Raw genomic sequence first — 24,251 nt, 5'->3', positions numbered from 1 at the left:
CTACTCATATGCATAGTACAATAAGAAAATGTTACATCTTAAACTTACTCAGGTTCCTCCTGTTAATCACTTAAGCTTATCTGAATTTCTGCCTTTTTTGTTGTTGTTTCTTTGTCTTGCCCTGTCATGAAAAAAAAGGAGGAGGAGATTCTTAGCACTGGCCCTTTCACGGATGATAAAATCCGATTAAACACTCCTTGTCAGGTCTTATTATCAACTTTTACTTTCTTACCTCTCACTGTCTTACTTCCTCTATCCATTCTTTCTTTCTGCCTGCGTGCCTCTGTACCTGCCTCATTGTCTACCTGTTTACCTGTCAGCATATTCATTTCCTAAAATGCCTGTTCCTTTCCGTCCAAGCCGACTGTCTCCTTCTGTCTTTATCTACCCATCATCACTCTCTCAGCCCGTCGACCTCTTTCTGTGTCCTATTCATCCGTCAAACCCATCTTTCCTTATTTCCCATCTGCCTGTTTCACCATCTGTCTCCACCTAACTCCTCCGAGCTGGCCGTCTGCCTAGAGTTGTGTTTAGTTCGAGTCAATGGCGTTGCAGCAACGGTAGCTGTTAATCCCTGCGAATGTTTCTGCTCAGCGCTCTGTCTGCTGCCGCCTCCCTGATGCCTCTGTACGTGAGCACATTTACATTCACTGAGGTCTCCTCCAACTAAACACTTAAGACAAACAGCACTGAAGTGTTAAGGTTCAGATGCATTCAGTGGCCTTTAGAGAATCAGTTCAGCGGGCCCACAAATCCACAGCAGCTGGAAACTTTAGTTGTATAATTCCAAAAAAAGATGAAGAAATAGAAAAAGCTCCTGCTCCAATCTAATAATGAACAAATATAAGATAGGTTTAAAGGATAAGGCTGATGTCATTCTATATTTGTCCTACCACCAACAAAAGACCAAAACCAACAATGAATTGTCTGTCTCTCAATACGTTCTATCTCATTTGTTCTTATGGAAGAACGTGTCATATAAAACTATAGTTTTTTTTATTTTTTAAAGGATCCAGAACATTCTAAACCAGCTGGGCACTGTAGTTTTTAGATGTTACTCAAACAGCAGTAAATACTACATTTATTAGGGATTATTTTCAGCTGCGGTGTAATACAGATTTGGTGCTCTAGTGAGTATTTCCAGCAGTAGAACTTTCTTGTCTATCTATACATTAGCAAAAATACAGAATATTGCCAGTCGTATTCTTTAAAGCAACGGTTCCCAGCCTAAGATTTATATATTTCTAAGTAAGTTATTATGACGTTAATGTAAATCTCTAACCTTGATTATTTGTACTGTTGTGGGACTTGAAAACAAGACAACCCATCTCAAAGGGCTGATCCTAAATAAATCTGCATATATATTGTTGGTCAGGAAGTGAGAAAGAGGGCTGCACATGTGTTGTTTACCCTCCAAAGTACAGATGGTGAATGAGTCTCCAGTTCACTTTGGTCCACAGTACTCTCCAGTTAAATTAAACCGTTACATGTTGTAGACGTGGAGGCAGCTGTCCACATAGACTCCTCTACACGTAGACAGACAGTGAAGGTCAATATTCTGGCTGCTTTGATCACATGAGAATTGATCATCTATTTGTGCTCTCAGTGTAAACACAGACTATGCATCACTAATGTGTCTGAGTATTTGCATCCATTCCTCAACCGATCACTAATCTAATTTATCACTATCTATGATTCTTTAATAATTTGCTCATTGTTTCACGAATAGTAAAAGGGAACAGACAGGATTTCCGTGGTGATGCCATGTGGGTTTGGATGTGACCATGTGAAGTGTGATGTTTTAGCCCTTTGGGTGTTTGAGAGCATGCACAACTAGATACTTATCTAATCTCACTGGGCTAAAATTAGCTCATTCAGGGGGCATGGACAACAGATTGCCTATGGCATGATTCAGATGATAGGAGCTGTACAGCTGTTTGCCCTTTTAAAAACTCACAGATGGCATAAGAGGCTGGAGTGGAATACAAACAGAGCTCAAGTGGCTCAGCTATGGGGTCTATGGTCTTTTCATTGCTCATAAGGCAGATGATATAACAAGAGTTAAATGGAGCTAATTTGGTTTGTACCTACTGAAGGTAACCCTCTTAGCACTTTACCACAACCATTCTAAATTTTGCCAAAATATAGCAATATAGCAGGAGAACAATGTCTGCCTCCTAAAAATGATATATATACTTTATTACATTACAAAACATATTTGCATTACCAAATATGTTGTGTAATGCCCTGATTACATTTTGTTACAAGTTTCCCTATAATATCTAGTCCTGGTTACTATGATTAACAATTTTAGGGTTATGTTTAGTCAACTTGAAGCTTGATTTTGGTGTTAAATGTTGAAAAAGACAATGCTGATTAGAAGCACAAGATGGGTTGCAAAGACATTTTAATATTTAACCATAACCATCCTCTTTCCCTAACATTAAAGCAGCACTAATCAGTTTTAGACATGTTCACAACAAGCTGTACCTCACAAACCCATTGTTTTACATCCTTCTGATCAATGCAAGTCCAACGTTAAATTTCTGATTCTACAGCTGTACTTGCTCTGGTATGACCAGTAGCCTGTGGTGGTTCATGTTTTTTGTTGTAGCTGAGTTGTCATCAACTCCCTTCACTTCACGCAGTTCACTGTCTCCACCGTGGACAGCTGTCCACTCCATGTGTGGGAGCTGAGCCCGCCAAACAAGCAGAGGAGAGAGCAGAGAATCTAGCACAACCGTGCTGTGATTTAAATGACAGTAAAACGTTGTAGAGAACTCTCAGCATAGTTTAATTTCTTTTCTGTCTCTGTTATGATTTTAGATTATGAGTTTATGTCTGACATATAAAGATCACACGGTCAAAACAAACTTCTCAATTTTCTTGGTTAATAACTATTAGTCCCCCATCTAATATATGACTGGTTGCCTGAAAATGAGCAGTAGTGACGACACCAGTGCCTTTCTGAAGAGATTTTCAACCAGAGGCGCTCAGAGCGGCTTCACAAAAAAGGCAGGGTGCTCTGAAAAGAGACACCCGGGTTCAGCGCCTTTTCTCTACACACTCTCTCCTCATTAGGAACAATGGAGAAAAAGATGCTGGTGCTCCGACAAACACGCTATGTGGACACGGCCCCTATGCAGCAAAACAATGTCAAACTTAATGTATTGGAAAAATACATGTGTATGTAATGTATCTGGAAAAGCAAATTAGTGGTATGTAGTATATGTCTGAGGCTCACTCTAGGCTGGAGGCCACAATCTAGAGTAATCCTGAATTCCCCCCCTTTGAGAAGCAGGTCAAACATACGCTAAGTCATGAATCATGCATTGCCCTGCAGTGGACCCAATGGTTCTCAGTAGTCAGTGTTGTTGAAGGCACCATACATATGGCTATGTAAGTCTGTCTCAATGCAGCAGCACACTGCTACAGAGAAGAAGCAGGACAACAGCGGTTATGTAATGACAATAAAGTAGCATGAAGAGACCAGAGACCGCAGTCCTCCATCCTACCTCCAACCTCTGTCTGCTGAGCCTTTCAAGACTAAAAGAAAGCTCTGAATGCAAAAATCTTTTTTAGGACTCAAGCACAGCTCTCTATACTTGTTCCCTTCCTGCTGCTGAAAAACTCATAAAACACACTGAGCAGGGATGTGCTTTGTTTTTTTAAGTCAACCTTCACAGTCTGAGGGCAACACTAAAGCTAGTTAGAAAAAAATAATATAGCTCCCTCACACTTTATTAGCACATTAGTGGTTATTTTGCTGTAATATATATATCTTGATGCAAGACGTTCATCAGCACGTCCAATTCTATTAGTGTGGTCTTTCCCTTGGAGAAAAGGTGCAAAGAATGAAGCAATAGAGGAAGAGAATTAGCTTATAAAAGTTAGAGAGATGACTAAAAGCCTAACAAAGATTTCTATGTCTCAAAAGTCACATTTTCTATAAATAAGCAGTGACTGTAATGAAGAGAGTATCTTTCCAGTGTGTGTGAGAGTGAGCTAAAATAACACCCATTAGGATAACATAATGTCAAGTCAGTGGAATGTCAGCACCAATCCTGATTCACATTGTACTTCAGCTCTTAAATGTCAGTTTAGATGAAACTCTTAAAATGGCAGACGCCCATAATGTTGTTTTTGATAGTACTATGGAAATAAGCTCTAGTGTGGTGTATTGACTCAAAAAGTTGATGCGTCACTACAGCATTTAGCTAAACATTAGGACATCTGTGTTAAACACTGCCATCAGAGCCACGTGCTTCATCCACAGATAAACTGCTCATTGTCATTGTCACTTAGAGCCCTCTGAATAATTACAAATGCATCATAATTGTCCAGCAGTGCCTCTGAGAAGATGGCCTGGAGGTACATCAAGTGAATGAGTATTAAGCACCCTGACTGAACTCTAATTTGTTGGCTAGTGGACACCATAAATTCTGGGTTAGGCAATGCTAGCCAAGTCTTTATGTGTAGCCATAAGAGCAAAGCAACTGTTTGCTGCTGTGATTGCTCAGAAATGAGCAATGAGTGAGGGATGAAATGTCCACGAGCAGTGATGCCAACTCATGTAGCTGCTGGCTGCTCAAAATTTCCAGACAAGTTGCCAGATGACCTAACTTGCTAATTTGCATATGAATATGAGACCTTTCATTGTGTGGAGAGCGCTGAGATCATCAGACCTCTCTGTATTAAATACAGAATTAATTACTACAAATATATGTTCACTGCTATCAAGTTAATTGTAGGTCGAAACTTTAAAGGGTCAGGTCACCCATCTCAAAAAACATATTTTATCACTTAACCCGTGGTGGTATCTAGCCATGCAGATAGTTTTAATATAATGGAGGTCAATGAAATTTTGTTGTTGATCACAGCATTGAAAAATACAAGAGAAGCATGTCTTTGTCCTTATAACAGTGTGGTATGCCATATCATCGCCATTTTTGTTATTTATGCTTTGTTGGGGGTACAGCAGGACAATGTTTAATCTCAGTACCTGCTCGTACTAATCACCACCCCTCCTTTTTTAAAACAATTTTGATGGAAAGTAGTTCCAATCTAAATTTAATTCACTGGTATTTTAAAATACGACCAACCACACAAACACACACACACACACACACACACACACCACATGCTTGTGTCTCTTTTTGGGGAATCAATATTCAGTTCAAAAGAAAATAGTCTACGTTTTGGTCACAAGGACATTTCTCAAGACAGGATGCAGTAGATGCAGAATACACCTACTGTATCTCAAAACCAAAAAGTATCTGCATGGCTAGATACCACCAGGTAAGTGAAAAATATTTTTCAGTCAGTCAAAGCACATGGACTGGGCTATCATGTGAATGTGGGTGTCTTGGCTCTGACCAGGTCACTCCCCACAGGGAAACATCGCATTCAGCCGAGCTTTCAGATGCCAGCAGGCATGGCAGTTAAAGTACACCGCCAAATGAAAATGGTGCGATGGACAAACGCTGTAGTGATAGGAGTATGCCATGTTATTGGGGTGGCAGAACCGAGTTGACTGCCTGAACTAGCTACCAAAACGTCCTCACTGAATGGTAAAAAGCATTTTTTACAAAGTAAAGATGTTCTTTATTTAGCAGCTCTGTCATACTGCATATTGGCTGAAGTAATTGTGTTTTTCTATATGCAACTTATATACATACAGTAACGTTTACCCCATATTATACAGTATATCTAATGTATTGCTGTATATACTTTTGTTCTTTTTGTGCAAGTACAGCTTCTGTTTGAGCAGTATACTGTTAAAAAGGTACCCAGTGGAGTTTATGTGATGTTGTGAATGTTTGTATGAGTGGGTGCTCATTTGGTTTGCACACACGTATGAGCCAGGCAATGTGATACGCATTCCTGCTGTTTCCACTTGTTAGCTACTGTACACCAGCTTCAGGATGACGGCACAGTCGAGCTGAAGGCAGACCACACTCAAATATACTGATCATTAATTAGGTCTATGTGTCATCATCAAAGACCTTAAGGTCAATTGTGGCTTGACTCACGCTCAGCGATGACCATCGGTGGGTAGAACAGGAAGTATCCCACCAGCTCTGCGGTCAGCTGGTTGAGGAGGCCGCTGGAGATGGTCCCGTTAAGAATCGCATCCTGGTTTTTCACCACATACACCAAAGAGACTGATGGAGAGCCTGGCTCCTGGGACACACTCTGAATCTGAAGATAACACACAAACAGATCATTTTTATATTTTATTTGATTCAACTAATATAATAAGTTACTATGTGACCTAAATGTGCCATATTAGAATGATTCAATTCTTTATTTAGAGCAAACACACAAACAGGCAGCAGTAAGTAGAAGTCAAATATTCATACAGAAATATCTAATGGTATCATACCAAATGTCTAAGATGCCCATAAAGAATGCCTAACAGAGCTTTAGACACAGTATGACACTTTGAATGAACAATGTTCTTTTCATTCTATAATAAGACCTGGGTGGTACTCTGAAAATAATGTGACTGAGTCACCATAGTAAAGTGGATGATGATAAGAAATACCAGGAATTCCCATCACAATCCTCCATGAGTGTTAATATTTCAGAGGATAAATTATGAATGGACCCTATATCTGCCTCTGCTTGCTGAGACCTACTTTATGATTATGATGCTGTGTGCATGTATATCTTGCAGTCATGAGAGTACCGTAATAGCGAAAGGGAAAGAGAGAACAAAGATACCAAAAATACCTGAAAATGTTATAAACCTGTAACAGCGTTGTAGAAGTATGAGCTTTGATTGCGTTGCCTGAAATAAACCATTACAGGCTGCTACAGTTGCTCCCTCCTTTAAGTGTAAATTACCACCAAACCTGTCTGACTTTTGTGACCGTTCACTGAAAAATTACAGAGCAATTTGATGTGTTTTATGTGTTAATTTGCAGTAAAGCGCTTGCACTGTGGAACAGTGTGGCCAGAATGTAGCAGTCACATAAATAATTGTATGATTGTAGGAGTCCAGAATTTTACACAGAGCTTTATTATTCACAATCAGCATGCTACATGCAAATATACAGACTTGGCTGTGTGCAGTTTGCACTAAATAGCATCCATGAACCCAGGTAGTACCTCCACGGCAAGCCTGTTATAGGTCTCCAGCACTTTGTCCTGAGCCTCGTCATAGGCGTTTTCCAGTCTTTGCTCCAACATCTGGACAAAACTGCAGGAGTAGATGTTATCTGTTGGGCCGACGAACCTCAACACTGGGAGAAAAGATAATTATAGAAAATCATATTTAATTGATATTGAAATGAAAATTCATTTCAGACAGAAAAATTGCAATGTTTACTTTGTTTTTGACATGTACAACCAGTCTAATGCCATATATTTCTAATTCCTTCAGTAGTAACCCATGGTCAATAGTATCACATGCTGTTTTGAGATCACGAAATACACCCACTGAATATTCATACATTTTTTATTGAAGTTCAGATCAAGTTCTACTAGTTCTAGAACCATATTGCTGCTCACATTATTATTATTTAAAGATCAAACTGTTTAATACAAATACAGCACCAACAAAACTCTCATCTGATCTCAGAACCAGTAACTGAAGCAGTAGAGAAAGAGAAATTATTTAGAGACTATCTGGGGATGTGTTTTTGGTATTAATGAAAGCAGCGCTCTAGATAGATGTTGTCTGTGTAACCGATAAACCTAAGCAGTGAGACAGAAAAAGAGGATTATCGCCACTATCTAGAATGTGAACAATGAAAAGAGTAGTTGTCAGTCAGGAACGGGGTAAACAATATTGAGTCCATCAGCAGATTATGGGGGATGTTATTAATGTTGTCTCAGTCCTTTTACCGCAGTCGCCCTCCATTCTCTCCCTGCACTCTGTCTTTCTCTGCTCTTTTATAAAACCTCTAAAAGGACTGGGCTAGGAGAGGTGGAACAATATTCTGACCTAAATTCAAACGCTGTGGTGCTTATGAGCGTAGGGTACATCTCCAAAAAAAAAGACTGGTCTCATAGTCTGCAACACATTGCAGGCACAAACAGTGTTGACCCAGTTGGTAATCTTATGCAAATTGTGCTGTGGATGGTAAATTGGTATATACTGCGGATTTGTGGTTTATGAGCTGAACAAGCCAGAAATGGAGTTAATGGCTACATAGCTGCACACTTACCAGGGAACCAGGGGTAACAATGTTTCTGTAGTAAAGTCATTTTTTTGGGGTTCTTGTACCTCAATAAGTATTTTTTAAGCCGGTAATTTTGTTGTACATTTTGTTGCCTTACACTATGTAAGCTACTTGGCTACTTCTAAAATCATAATTTGCTGCTGAGTAGGCCAGCAATTTATATCCAAACCTATCATCTGTATCTTGTAACCATTAGCCAGAGACACATGAGGGACACATGAAGCAGAAGCACCCTGAAGCGCTGCCCACGTCCCTTCAGTGCCCATGATGAGCTCCACGGCCAGCTCCCGATCTACAGTGTATGTTCTATTTTTTCCGTGCACTATGGGCCTCGTTCCACAAGTCCAGCAGCACACTGTGGGCCAATGATAGCCATGAAAAGAGATGCAGCAGCAGGCACAGGTTTGGAGATGTGACAACACTGACCACTGGCTGGAGCAGGGAGTCATTTAGGGACTGAAGATTTGGAGAAACAGAAACTAAGCCTGGAGAAATGTATACTATTTGTTCTACAGCAGCTTTACCTGTATATGTTCTTAAAAAAAAAAGTGTAGTTGAGTAATATTTCAGTAACAGTTGGGAACAGTCTTTACGGCAGTATACATCCCACTACGAGCAGTAAAATTTGTAATTTGGCCATGTTAACACAGCGCAGAATCCCATTGGTCGCCTTTGGATCTAAAATACAGTAAGAGCTAATTGCTAACTTTGGCCGCTGTTTGGTGCTAAGAACAGATATCTGATGCTGCTGTATGCAAGGTTGATGAGAGCGTGAGAGTGCACCAAAACATTAAAGTAGCGGTACATAAAACCAAAACAATGAGCTAAAAAACCCTAATCACTCTAGCTGTAGCTGAAGGGAACTGTGGAGCTTGGTGATTTTTCTCTATGGCTTTATCCCTATGAGCAACCCCTTTTACTTTGCATGTCTACATGACCCACACAGACAGGCAGAGGGCAGCTTTAATTTGATTTGTAACAGCACTGCAAAATCTACCAAATTCTTTTGAGATAAATCAAACTCGAACACTGCACACTGAACAATTTAAAAAAATATATTAATAGTTGAGAAAAGTAATGGGTTTCCAATCTGCGCATGTATCTTTTAAATAACAATTTGTTAATTGCCCTGATTTTCCCTACCCTTGTTCCCACAAGACTCGATTTAGTGTGTGTGTGTGTGTGTGTGTGTGTGTGTGTGTGTGTGTGTGTGTGTGTGTGTGTGTGTGTGTGTGTGTGTGTGTGTGTGTGCACGCTGAAATGTGTTTTTTAAAGAGGCTTAAGAGGCTGACTAAATGAATGGACCAATTTGCCTTTGCTCTGCAATCATGGGAGTTTGTATGGGATTTAGGGTATCAGGGAAGAGTAAAGGAGAGCAGACATGTAATCAGAATTTTCTAATTTTGTCTCTGCTCCACTCTTCCCCTGTGTCTCCCTCCCTGTACTCTCATTGCATTTTCTATCTCTCTGCTCTCCCCCTGCTCATATTCTCTCCATCCTCCTCTCTCTAACCTCTGCTTTTCTTTATCCTTTCACACTCCATCACCAGAACGAACACCATCAGGCCATTTCTTTTGGATTGTGTTACGTAAAGGTTGATCTATCTTATCTTATTTTCCATCAGGTTTCATCACCTGTTTTTAGCTGCAGGTGAATGCTCGGAGTGGGCACCCAGGTTGCCACGGGAACCAAAACTGCCTTAACCAACGGGGTGTGCTGCCTGATGTCCGACAGCAGCTTGTCAAAACCATACACATTCAGCGCCTCAACCACCAAGGAGGAAATGTAGACAGTTTTGCCGCTGGTCACGTAGTAACCCAGTGTCACGTTGTGGGGGCTGCAGTCATCACGCTCCACCTGTGACAGAGAGAGAGAGGAAAATTTCAAGTTGTAGCCTTTTTTTACACTATACTTACATCTGTATTTCAAGACAGGCTGTGTACATACAACCTACAAACATGGTGATGCTAGTATGTCTTATTCCAAAGCACACACACTGCAAAGAAAACAAACTGTAGAGAAGAAATCAGTGCTACCAGGTGAAACAAGCTCAGAAGAATAAACTGGAGACGAGGTGTAAAGCATTTTCTTCTCATACATGTTGTATTTGTGCCATAGGTTTAGAATTCAAATGCATCTGACTAAGAATATTTATAATCCTTGGGGTTTTTTTTAAGCCAAATCTGCCCCGAGGGCATATTTTAGTTTGAGCCTTTAACTGTCATAAATCTGACTAACTGTGTCCCGGAAAAACACATACAGACAACAATCGGTGGTGAGTCAAGGCTCGTATTTCTGGAACTATACGCCGCCCACCTTCCTCTACCCTCCACCTTCATCCACACTGAGCAGCTGTGGCTGGCTGCCCCGAGCTAGTCTTTTTCTAGAAAAAACATAACCCTCTTAGTGAAACTGTATCTCATTACCTCTCCCCCTCCTCTCTCCTCTCCTCTCCTCTTCGTACTAATAAAAACTCACCCTGTTTTTCAAACGATACCTACCTGTCACCTTTATTTAAGCCACCTCCTGTTACAAGCAGTTGTTAAAGCTTTAGCCCCAGTTTATCAAACAGCCCTTTAGTTTTTAATTATACTCAGTGACACGTTATTTTATTCCAACTGCCCACCTTTGGGTTTTGCATTTCATTAGAAAACAAAGAGAGCTTTCAGATCTTTCATTTCAAGTCTCAATTCAAATGAAATGAGCGAGGAATTTTCTTTTTGATGTTTTTGGGTGCTGCAATATTTCTTACTGTCTTTATGTCCTTACATGCTCCTACACCAATATGTGGCAATTCAGAAAATAAAGTCATTGATTTCATATTTTGTTGAAAAATGACGCAATGTTTACCAATAAAAATGTAAAAAACAATTCCTCAAAGCTGTCAGTTCAGTAGCCATTTTGAGTAATAGACATTAACTTAGCAATTATTAGCAGAATAAAAAATATTATGAATTTATTTATAATTTATATAATGCATTTATTAATGTCTTTATTAACATCTATAACTCTTCTATAAAGCATTTATAACTGTACATAAACTGTTAATGAAACAAACATTTCTTGCCTGTAATTTGTACCTGTGTATACACAGTTAAGTTATTTATAAATATAGTTTAAAAAATACTTTACTTTAAGTAAAGGCTAATGAATAGTAAACAAGTATATTCATACAACCTTAACAAGTATTAGTTGGTGAATGTATTGATGAAAAATGTATTGTATAAACTACAGTGTCTAATCACACACTTAACAAAGTTTGCTAATATTTATTTAGCATATTTAGCAGCCATTTCTCAGTATTAATATAACAAATAGTTCTTGCCTAATTATGTTAATACAATTATACTATGTATTTATCAGTGCAAGAGTCTGGCTTACTGAGTTATTTGGTTAACTTAGCTGAGTTATCCACAGAGCAGGCCTTTTCACATGCTTTACAGAGGCTCTGGGTTTGAATCTGAAAAGTTATAAAATGTTTGATTGTACAGTCTATACAGGCTATATACTGTGTATACAGTACACAGTTATACTCAGGAACAAATACAAACAACACACTAACTTTGTTGCATGAATAATCAATGCCCAACAGCATATTCCTGCACAGTAAATAACAGTTACAGAAGACAAAATAGATGGATTGACATAACCGATCAATAGTCAACACTAAAATGTCTTATATATCTGTTTACAGCTACACTACAATGTGGTATAGTGTGTTTTGTAATTGTTCATGTACCACTTTAAAATGCTAAACCAGGGGGTCAGAATGATGCGTAACTCATTTTGAATTCCTCATGCACTCTGCAGAGCTGCAAGGGTTTTATTTCACCTTTGTTTTGCATACTTAAAAAGCAGCGTTGTACCTAATAAAGCCAACCAGACCCTGCCCTTGCCCTCTGCTGTCACTTCTTTCTCCTTACCAACATTTTAAAGCTGTAAAACTGGCAGATTTTGCAAGCAATTATGGTTAACCACATTGTTCAATGATGCAAAACATTAAATACTGCTGCATGCTAATTTCATGCTGTTTGACAATCCCTATCTCCGCTAAAGCCAATATTTGGTCATTAACAATGCCTCAAAACACGGCCTACATGTCATGGCTTTTAAAGCTCTGGCCAGTTTTATTCCTTGTTGGTGCTGCTGCTGTCTCTCAATAGACTGATCCACAGTGCCAAATAATAATCTATGTTATCTGATGGAGAGGATGAGAAGTGAGGTGTGTGTGTGTGTGTGTGTGTGTGTGTGTGTGTGTGTGTGTGTGTGTGTGTGTGTGTGTGTGGGCAGGGGGTAGATGAAAGTGGACTGGAGCTTAGAGACACTGAGTCACTCCCTGTGCAGGCTCACAAACAACTGGATAAAAATAGAAAAAGCAGGCAGATGAAGACAGAAGACAGACAGACAGCGAGATGAAGGGAGGCAGGTGGACAGACAGTGGGGCGGGCAGGCACAACAGGCAGACCAACAGACAGGCGAGACAGACAGGTTGGCAGAAAATCAATCGACTTAAATCGAGGGAGCAATCAGATAGGGGAGATGGAGGAAGGGAGCAATACGAGAAATGTAAATATTGAGAAACACACAGGAAGAGGGCGAGAGAGTGAACGTTTCAGAGAAAGAAGATGAAGAAGAAATACAAATAGACTCGGTTGAAAAGGAACATAAGACAGGTTGGACAACTCAAAACAGAGACAAAACGATCTAGACAGAGCAGCAGAGTAGAAAGATCACTTGACTGCAGGAAAAAGAAAAGCATAATTTATTCTGGACTTATTTTGCATTACCATGTTTGTGTGTGTGTGTGTGTGTGTGTGTGTGTGTGTGTGTGTGTGTGTGTGTGTGTGTGTGTGTGTGTGTGTGTGTGTGTGTGTGTGTGTGTAATAACCCCTCTAAGCAAACACTGTCTGACTATTCAACAGGTTATTTCTATTCAGACTTGAACGCTGTTTGCATTAGTCACCTCTCTGTTTGTCTCTAGCACCATTCAGATGAGTCCTTGTGAGGTGAATGAGCAAGAGGAGAAAACGATGAATACTGTAGAGTATTGTGAAATGATGACACACTCGAGAGTAGGATATCTGCCCATATGAAGAGCCAACACTGTGGCAAAAATTTCAATGTAAAGATATCTTATAAGCATCAGATGGAAAAGCAATTTTACTCAGTGTAATGAAGCAGACATATTCTTCCCAAGAGACAACTCAATATTATAACATTATCTGCCTATGAGCACCACAGAATGGATTTACTAGCCACTGATCCATGTTTACTAGCCAGTGATGTATATCTACTAGCCAGTAACCTGTGTTTCATAGCCTGTGGCCCTTTTTTTGACTAGTCACTGACTTGTGTTCAGTAACCACTGACTTGTGTTTACTAGCCACTGATCTGTGTTTACTAGCCACTTATCTATGTTTACTAGCCACTGATCTATGTTTACTAGCCACTGATCTGTGTTTACTACCAGCACAACTATGTTTTATAAGGCCGTGATGTGTAGTTATTGGTCACTGACCAGTATTCCTAGAAGCATGATTAATGTGTTCAGTAAAGGCTGGAACATGCACTGATGCAAATGAAATTAATTTGTATTATTTACCAACCGTTTATCAGTTGCTGACAAAGTCTAGTCATTTGTTTATTAGCCACTGACACATAAATAGACATACGGGTGGTTCTTCTAAACTAATCTCCTGAACTGTTAACTAGCCACTAAACTGCAGTTACTACAGTTGAATCTGTAAGAGACACTGACCTGTGCGTTGGCTGTGGAGTCATTCAGAGCTCTCTGCAGGGCGTGGCTCAGTCCTTTAGAGAGGTTCTGTTTCAGGATCAGGTCTAGGCGGTTCCTACGTAGCTCAATGGACAGAACTGTGAAGGTAGAAGTATAAGAATCAGAGCTCAATGACTGTGTTCAGTGAATTCATATTTAGCTTAATATTCTGTGACAAATCTCACTTTCACCGTACCTCCCTTGTTACCTCAAAGAACGACATAATGCCATACTTTATTGATCCCCCTGAGCACCATGAAGCTGGTAGGGATTTAATATCTTGCCAAAGGACACTTAAGGACACAGGAGCTTGGACTCTGGCCTCCGGTTTAATGTCTCCTTGGTCACTTTGCAAAGCTGCTGCCAACCCAGTAAGTGCCTTAGTACTCCGCTAAATGTAATCAAAGGTTGCAGTCTCATGCTTCTTATTAAAGTGTTTATGCTTGAGGAAAATCTGCCCTTTTAATTAATTTGTGCACATGTAATTACGTCTTGAACACAAAAGGTATACTGAGCCTGAACTTCTAAAATGGCATTTCACGTGTATTCATCATTACTTTGTAATCATTTTTCCAGAAGAATGGCTAAGCCCTGCCTGTACCTAATGTTAAGTGTGTTGTAGGTAATTTGATAAGGGGTGTGCGACCAAAGTAGCAGTGCTGTTTCAGAGAAAGCCCTGATGTTTTAGCCATTTATCTTACTGTTTTTATTCTATGTTCTCTATTTCCCACACACGAAATGGAACATTATTTTATTATCATTTTCTTACTCCAGATAAATCCCAGTGATGGAGTTTTAGTCTCGTACCTGTTCTGACCCAGTACTTCTCAGTCACGTTGCAAGGTAGAGGACTCTCCTCTGCGCTGGTACTCGATGGAGGTTCTGTAGTTGTGGTGGGAGGCGGTGTGGTTTGGACTGGGATGAACACAGTGGTGGCAGGTACCTTTGTTGTTGTGGTTGTAGTGGTAGTAGTAGTGGTGGTAGTAGTAGTAGCAGGTGTAGTAGTTGTAGTAGTGGTTGGAGGAGGAGTAGTAGTAGTGGTCGTGGTTGGGGGGACAGTAGTAGTGGTGGTAGTAGGGGCAGGTGTGGTTGTAGTGGTGGTTGTAGGCTGAGTTGTAGCCGCTGTGGTCAGTTTGAGGCTTGTCGTTTCCTGCATGGTTGTCGCAGCACTGGTATTTGGTGCTACTGTTACGCCGCTCCCAGTGGTCACCGTCTGCGTCATCTCAGCAGCGGTCACAGTAGGAGTGGTAGTTGAGGGCGTCGTCATGGTTACTGTCGTCAGCTGAAGGCTGTCCTTGGTCACAGTGTCCTGGCTAGTGGTGGGAGAGACCGTGGGGGATCCTGATGGTGTTTGTGCTCTTGCCGTGGTGGATAACGGTATGGTTGAGGTGGTGGTGGGTGACAGAGATGTGGTCACGGTGGTGGTTGACATGGTCGTCTGTCGTGAGGTGTTTCTGGTGCGTGCAGGTGCAGTGGTGTTCCATTGGTGGGTGGAGAAAGGGCTGGTGACGTTGGCAGGAAGAGTGACGTCATGGTCGCCCACTGTGGACAGGAGAGACTCCGGGACAGTGGGGAGATCCCAGGCTGGCAGGCTGCTCACCGACTCCTCTGCAGGGAGGAAAATTATCATATTAAAGGTAGTCTAGTGATATTCTAACGTTTTTTTGTCAACTAATACTTTAAAAGTCAAACACCAATTAAAGCTGCAAGCAGCGTTGAGCGGGACCTCACACTCCACGCAACTCGGGGTGTGCTGCGGATGTGTCCCGTGCCGTCGTTACACGTGCGGACCACAACATGACAATTTCACGTAAATCAGCTCAAAATCGCCACTCAGCGCTTACTTCCTGTTGCCAGTGGGTGCCGCTATTACTATGTCTTAATATTGTCATGTAAACGTGTTAACGGCGGGACTCTTATCAAACACGTGAAGTTTCATTGAGATTGGACCACATATGCTGAAGTTATGAGGATGTGTTCAGGGCGGAATGTTACAGAATATATGAAGTTTAGTGGAGATTGGACACTGCACACTGAAGTTATGAGTACTGTTTAATGGCGAATCTGCTGAATTCGACAAGTCGTCACTGGCACGCGGTTTAAGTCACAAATAGCTCAACTTTTCATCTAGTTTGTATGACCACAGAATTCAAAATGGCCAACTTTGACGGCACGCCACAGACACGCCCTTCAACGTACAGTCTCAAATAGCACAACTTTTAATCAGCACCATTTTTTGACTGTACTGACCAATTTTGAAGTAGATCCGATAAATTCCCTAGGAGGAGTTTGTTCAAATGCAAGGCGAAAAATTGCAGAAAATGGCTGCAAAATTCAAAATGGCCAACTTTGACGGCACACCACGGAAACGCCCTTCAACGCACAGTCACAAATAGCACAACTTTTAATCAACAACATATGTTGACTGTACAGACTAATTTTGATTGACTAATGTTTGCTAAAGTGTTCAGCTGTTTTAGCCTATTTATGGGGATGAGAACCCCAGACACGATAGAAAAGTCTGAAAAAAATTAGTAAGTGTAGTTACAATAGTTATTGTTTTTGGTCTCTTTATGGCATTTGTTGACAATAACCAAAATACAGAATATCGCAAACCTTATCCTTCAACATATATAACATGAGACCATGATAGTGTCATATGGACAGAAAACAGTGTAAACGCCCCCATGATACATGCAAGAAGCCAAAAACAAATGCATCTTAAATCCACTTAAAGCAACAACACAAAAGGATCCAAACATAAAAAAAGACATGCAAATAAAACAGTTGGCAGTTGGTTAATAACAAACCTTTCAAGATTGAATTGTCAGTTTACTCATAAATGTCAATATTATTGTCAATTTGAAAATACATAAGATGAAGTGCGCAGAAAATATCCAATTTTAATGTGAAGGGGAGAGGAGCATTTTAATGTCGGGTTGGGTTGATTTAATCCATCTAAATCATCTCTAGACAACACACTGAAGTCAGATGCATATCAATGAGAGGTGTAAAGGAGGCTGGAGCAAACAACAGAGAGGCAATCAATCCATTCAGACTGAAAGAGATCCCAATTCCCTCTTATCCTCCCCTCACATCACCACATAAGGACATGTTGTATTGTGAAGCGATGTGATAGGAAATACTGGGCAATCAGATAATGCATTTTGTTTATTCTTGTGTTGGAAACTAAAATATATGTGGAGGAATTACCTGGTTGATGATGTCACTGTTACTGTGACGATGGTATGACAGGAAGTGGAGAAACATGGAGGTGAGGATGATGACAATGATTATTAACGATGACTCAAAAAGGCTGAAGGTTAAACAAAACCACTGCACTGACCTTTGCAAGGCCCACCCCCCTTACTCACTGTTGCCTGTCAAGCTTTCCATTTTCACGTATTCAGTGTATTCAGTTTACAAAGACGCTGACAGTTTTACCATCAAAATGAGTTTTTTCTGAAACCAAAGCAGGGTTCTCATTTCCATACCACCGTCAAATCCATCGGCTAAAATCACAATATTGCTAGCAGATTTTATCAGCTAGCTAATTAATGCTTACTGCATGAGTTGTTTGAAAACTTTGTCTGTGCCTGCCAGGTGACTTTTAAACCTTTTTCTGCTGGCTTGTGCTTAAAGACTGAAGCTAAAGCTAAAGTCCCAGGTAAAAAGTCAACATCCTCACCAGATGAGGATTTGTGTAGGACATGGAAATGAGGATTGTCATTGTTCTTGTATCCAATGCTCAAGTACAAATGTGTCTTACTAGAGCCCCATGCACATTGTTTTGGCATGAGGAGAAATCTAAGGTTGACAGGTCTGCTGTGCTGTGTATGGATGCTAAGCCATGATTGGCCAATTGCTGTTTGGGGGAGGGGTTTAAGAAGCGATGAATTACACTACAAAAAGTTGAAATTTGTGAAAGACCGAACAGCTCTGCACCATACCCAAACTGGAGCTGCTGTTGCTGTTGGAGGAGTTGCTGTTGACGACAACCAGAGAGACGTTGTCTGATCCTGCTGTCTGAGTGTCTCTGTTACTGGCTGGTGAGGAGGAGGAAGAGGAGGAGGAAGGCAAAGAAGAGGCTTTTGTTGCAGAAGAGGAGGAGGAAGAGGAGGAGGAGGAGGAGGAGGAGGGGAGGAGGCCTTGGATGATGATGAAGAGGAGCCTGTGGCCCAAGCAGCTTTAGACAGCAGTCCTAAAGGTTTTCCTAACACTGGTGCCTGCAGCTCCACCGTCTCTGCCAGCACGGTGGAGACTGATGAGAAGGCCGCCTGCTCTCTTTGGCCCTCTCCACGTGTCTGCAGCCTCCGCTTCCCCAGCCAGGCAGCCGGGTCCCTGGGCATGCTTGGCAGGTCACCCCCCTCTGCATCCCTGGGTCTCCATTCAGCCCCGACTTCAGCCCAGGTGCTTCTCCCCGTCATAATCCCAGTCTCTGCAAAGACTTTGGCACCTGCCACACGGGCTCTTGCTTCTGCTTCAGTCCAAACTGCTGTTCTGGCCCCAGCAAACACCTTACCCTCAGGCAATGCTCCGGGTCCGGCTCCAGGATCGCCCTCAGTCCCATCCATCGCATCTTTGTCTTCAGACCTAGCTCCATTGCCAGTCCCAGGGGTAGCTGAGAGGTTGGAGGGCACAGCCCGTCTCATTGACTCATGGTGACCTCCCTTAGCTGTAGGAAACAGGATAGAGAGGAAGATGGAGAGAGGGGTGGGTGAAAGAAAAAGAAGAAAATGTTTAACTTAATTAGGAGTTATTGGAAGCAGAAACATTGTGGGCAGTCTTTGACTCATCTGTCCCACAGGCCGGAGTCTCAGTTCCTTGTTTAACTCATATAACATGTCCTTCCACACACACAGTCCTCAAATCAGTAGTCCACATAATGCCACCACAACTTTCCAACTACCAGGAGATTTAAAACCGCTCTGCTCGCACTCACACACTCTCATCATGAGAGCATGCACACTTACACACCACTCTCCAGCAAATATGCACATATGCATATTCTTGCTCATTCTCTCCTCTGTCTCACACACACTTATCCAAAGGGATTTAAAAAAAAGCTCTAAAACTGAGATTGTGGGGAAATAGTAATAATGTCTAAAGTAGGTCACTTATGTTTTTAGAGGATAAAGCATAGGAAATTCATTTCGATGTTCCGGAGTGCATAAATTAGGACACACACACACACACACACACACACACACACACACACACACACACACACATATATACACACACCCTAATCAGCTGTGATTTCACTGATAGTAATCTGATCTGTTAGGTTAGCCATGCTAGCCTGTGGATTTATTATTTCAAGAACATACACAACCACTCAGCTCATAGCTCAGACCAATGCTGATGACACTGACGTATATTTTCCAAGCAAAGTTGGTTGGTGTGAGTTATTTGTAAGTAATGACGAAGATGAAGTTTATGGAGTCGTTTTTCATCTTTTCAAATTTTACACCAAATGAGTCAGATTATAGAAATGGAGCAGCAAAGATAGCATCCAGTCAAAGCATTTAGCTTCGGCCTTTATCTCCACTCTGTGAACTGTCTTCATCTTCTCTGTAGCCTCAACAAAGCCTGAAGGTTTGGCAGGCTGAGGCGATTATCCTGCCTAATACATTCAGTCTCAAAGGCACCTTGCTTTAGTGGAATTGAAAGATGAGAAAAAACAAGGCTGACCATCTGACTGGCTCGCTGGCTGCCTCACTGGGTGACACAGTTTATTGCATCTGCTCATTTGTTCTGAAGTAGAAAGGTTTGGCTTTGGCGTCAATCCAGGCTGACGTAGAGTTTCTCCTGTTCTCCACGTAAAATATCATAAGAGGGAAACGAGCGCCAGGGAGAGTAGGTTTTTTACATTTATTTAAGCGCACACTCACTTCAGCCTGAAAATGTGTTAAGCGTGCATGTGTGTCGCACACTTCCCACGCTCCCTATGTCTCTGCGGAGGATTGGTTAATTAAAAGACAGTGATTCTGAGCAAGAGAGGCTTTATAGAACCAGCTCTGGGCTTAGCTGCTGTAGATCCTCTGGACACCTGCTATAAAGCATTTCAACCACCCCGCTATTAACTACCAACACCGAGCAATCTGTTCCTCGTTATAGGATGTCACATAAATGTCATTAATAGAGGAAATTAATTGATAGACAATTCATATGTCAGCTTCCTTGGGTCTATGTTGTATGTTAGTGTCAGCATCCAGGGCTCCATCAGTCGGTTGGAGAGAGGAGAAAACAACAAAGCTAGAAATGGCAGAGGCAATTACTTTGGTGCGGCAGGGAGAGTAACATTCTTGTTAAACCTAAGTGTCACATTTCATCTTTTTGCAGCAATTCATCTAATCCAGAATCCACTACAGCTTTTCACTATGTAGTGTTGTGTTTCTTTGCTGGCTCTAAACAGTTAGTAATGTGAAAGGAAAATGAATTCTGATAGTAAGTTCCGCCTGAACACAAAGACTCCTGCTAACATCACGTTTAAAGGAGAAATGTTTGACATGCAGCAGCAGTATCATCCGGACATAGTATGGACCTCTCACCCACAGATAAAGACACTGGCTCCAACAGTCAGCAATGTACAGTCTAACATCAAAAGCCCTCAATGAAAGCTGCACTGAAATGACTGTATATAGTAATTACCTGACCATACATAGCTCTGTTTTTTTTTATTTTAAAGGGATATCAATATTTGTATATAAACAATGGATGAAAGGACTATGAGTAACGTGAAAGGACTTCTACTGTGCATTATTACCCAATACTGCAGTTCCCCTCAGCTTTACAGAGCATTTTAGCATCTTTAAGCTCATTGTTTTGGTTTTCCGGCCCATAAGTTCTCAGCAGCAGGGAGCTGTTTTCAGCATGAAAGCTCTGATAAACAAACCGTACCAGACGTGCCCAGCACCGTACGGCACACAAGTAAGCTTAGCAACTAGCTGGTGAAAATAGTGAAGAAATTAGCAGCCAAAAGAGTTATTTAAAGAGGTAAAGAGATATTTCTTCAATAATTGGTGAAGACCAAAAGAGAGCTAAAAGAGAGTGAATACTGTTTTATACAATTCGCCACAACAGTTGAATGGTGATAACATGTCAATGTTGTGTTTACAGCTATTTATTTCTTCACTATACTGCCATTAAGTGGTCCATATGAATGAATGAATGCATATAGCTTTAAGTTATGCTTCTATTTATTCAGAATATTCGTTTCTGATGGTCTGAAGGTCTTGCCTGCTCTGATTTGCATATATTATATATTTATTCAAATATTTCCCTTTTGTTTGTAATTTTTATATGTACTTACTTACAATGTACCAGTATGTCTTGCATTAATGGACCAGTGTATAGGAGTTAGTGGAATCCAACGCTGAAGTTGCAGATTGCATCTAACTGAACACTGCTCACGTCTGTATTTGATGACTTGGAATTGAGAACAGGCCGTGAAGTATTCAGGAGAAACTACGGTGGCTGTGTAACTTATGAAAAATGCAAAAGGACCTATTTGTGTTGTGTTTGGTCCGTCTACTCCGGGCTACTGTAGAAACATGGCAGTTCAACATGTCTTTAGATAAAAATGTCTCATTCTATGGTAACGAAAACAATGATTCCTATATTCAAGTTATTATACATTAATGAAAACATAGTTATGAATATTATATTCCATTTCTGCCAAGAGAGCCTCCTAAATGTTACACACTGGACTTTGAGTTGTTCCAGCACTTTTTAACCCATACCCTATTAAGGACCAATATATGCCATGAGTAACAATATAACTGGGTCAATAATGGAACCTGTCTGTTTGGATAGCTATTGGGAATCAATTTGTCTGAATGGAGTAATGGAAGGATGAATGGATAGATGGAGGGATGAATGAATGAATGAATGAATGAATGGATCAATGGATGGTGGGATCATTAGAAGGACTGTACCATATGCATAACTGTAAGTAGTGTTTTGAGTGTTTTCTTCTCCAACGGCTAGCCACCTGCTCTGGCTGAGAGCAACATATGTGACTCTACCATCAGACCTCTGACAAAACGCTAGGAAAGAAGAGCCTCCACTGAGAACAAATATGGACAGGATAGATGGATGGTGGATGATGGTTGGTAGAACAGAAAGTGTGGATTAAAGATGGATAAATGTGGATCAGAACTGACCTGCTTTATTTATTTGGACACACAGGACATTTTTTTTACCTATTTCTGTGTGAGAACATACAGCTTATAGCAGATTATGAGAGTCATAAATGGAAATGGTGCACAAAGCACTACTGGTCATTTACAAGGCTTTAGACCAGTGTCATGTTATGAATTGACCATAGTGCCTTGCCAGCTGGCATTGGGTCTACTGCTGTTCCCCCGCTGAATGTCTGTAGATGCCAACCCAACCCTGTAAAGCCTTGCCAGGTCACTACAAGCTTTCTGACCATTCAGATTAGCCGTACCCAGGTGCCAGTTATAATATAATAGTAAAAGTCTATGGCCATGGCTTCACTCTCCTCAGTCCCACGTAGCTTACTTGGAGCTGTTGGCCAAGCAGAGTTGATCCATGCTGCCACCCTGACTGTGAGCAGGACAGGTGGTTAGGAAGTGTGAGAATGGTACTGAGCCAACTGGTCCTCAGCTCTGTGAAGCTCAGAGGAAAAAGTGAGGGAGGTGGAGTCTGGTTAGCTGTATCTGCCAACCAGCCAACTGGTGGCCAGTCTTCATTATAGTTATTAAACAGGACAGATGAAAAATAATGCATCTTAATCTCTGTCTCAGAGCTGTCCTGGGCATAATATGTTACTAAAACTAGGCCAGACTTTCTAGTCTAATTTATAAGATTGGGCTGCAGTATAGAGTCACATGATCCACAATAATGAAGACACTGTAGTTTCACCTCATTAGTCCAAGCAAAAAAGTGGTCTAAGCCATGGCAGAAAATTGTTCAGCCTCAGAAAGTGATGAAACAGAAGAACACAATGTGCCAAAAGCTGGGCACACTAACATTCATATACTGTATGTTACTGAGAAGACAGAATAAAAAGTCTGTGCAGATTGTTGGCATCATATTCCAAGATTTAGGGGTAGTAAAAGTCTGCCAAGCTTTCATAAATTCAGTTAAGAGAATAATCAACTAGCACTTCGGGCTGAATAAGTTGATGTGCAGTGTAGTTCCATGTGTTATCTCAAAGCTATATAAGGCAACTTTGTGAGGTAGAAGCAGCCTTAAATGACAGCAAGGAGAAACGGACTGATTTGAAATTCCCATTATGATCTCAGTGAATGATGTAAGTAACAGTGGTAAACTGCACACAGCTTGCTCTTCTTTACAAACCTGTCCAGGGCTGCATACTGCTGTGTAGGATAATTTAAAGTCCCTCACACAGTTCAATTTATCACTTTCGTATAAATGCAACCACACCCAACAAGATCTTTTGCCACACTTGCGGCGTGGCTCTATGGAGAGCAATGTTGGTCGGTTGGTCCGGACTGAAATATTTTGACAAATATTGGACTAATGACATTCCCATCAGCTGTACTCAGCTGCCCTTCATGTTTAGTAGTAATTAGCAAATGTTAGCATGCTAACATACAAAACTAAAATGATCACCACCTGTCAAATACCAGCATGTTTAACACTGTTGTTGCGCACATGTTAGCATGCTAATGTTAACAATTTGCCCAAAGCACAGCTGTGTACAGCCTTACAGAGCTGCTAGCGTGGCTGCAGACTCTTCAGACTGTTGACCACTACTGTAGGTGGTTAAAAAACAAACACAGAAAGCCTGACATACCATTAGCTTACGCAGTTGTTATGGCAAACAACTGCATACTGACCCATCCAGCTGACACAGAGCAACATGGGCATTCCGTTGGAGTCGTCCAACATTCTCTTATCTTATCTCTCATCTTAACTTTGGTATGGTGAACCAACTCCTTTGAAAAATATTTAGCTTAGTTTAGCTTACTAGCCCAAGATTCTGATAGGGTACAGTCGTCTTAGGGGCTGTCCACACGAATAAGTTTTTTCAGAATCCGGATAAATACTTTATCGTATCGGCCTCGCGTCCAGACGGATACGGTGTTTATGGGGTTTCTAAAACGGTATTTTTTGGAAAACGCCGGATTGCCCGGAGTCGTCCGGATGGCGAAAACTGATTTTTTTTCCAAAACGATTACGTACTGGCCCCGCCTCTCTAGCCTTTAACCTCAGCCGCCGCCGCTAGACGCGTCATAACAACAACAACAACAATGGCGGACCACTACTACTTGTTTGTAAACAGCACATGC

General features: G+C 41.1%; 1 protein-coding gene across 1 annotated transcript in view; it reads right to left on the bottom strand.

The window, feature by feature from the left end:
• The window catches only part of kiaa1549la (KIAA1549-like a), a 100,931-nt gene that overhangs the window by 43,867 nt on the left and 32,813 nt on the right, over nucleotides 1-24,251 (bottom strand). Inside the window, 7 exon segments of the mRNA XM_051382072.1 lie at nucleotides 6,033-6,201; nucleotides 7,114-7,247; nucleotides 9,824-10,046; nucleotides 13,948-14,063; nucleotides 14,773-15,573; nucleotides 17,916-18,102; nucleotides 18,105-18,640. Coding sequence (XP_051238032.1) covers nucleotides 6,033-6,201; nucleotides 7,114-7,247; nucleotides 9,824-10,046; nucleotides 13,948-14,063; nucleotides 14,773-15,573; nucleotides 17,916-18,102; nucleotides 18,105-18,640 — 2,166 coding nt within the window.

The sequence above is a fragment of the Dicentrarchus labrax genome, unplaced genomic scaffold (assembly GCF_905237075.1).
Source record: "Dicentrarchus labrax unplaced genomic scaffold, dlabrax2021, whole genome shotgun sequence".
NCBI classification, from domain to species: Eukaryota; Metazoa; Chordata; class Actinopteri; family Moronidae; genus Dicentrarchus; species Dicentrarchus labrax.
The sequence above is the reverse complement of the archived record's forward strand: the minus strand, read 5'-3'. Positions and strand labels throughout refer to the sequence as shown.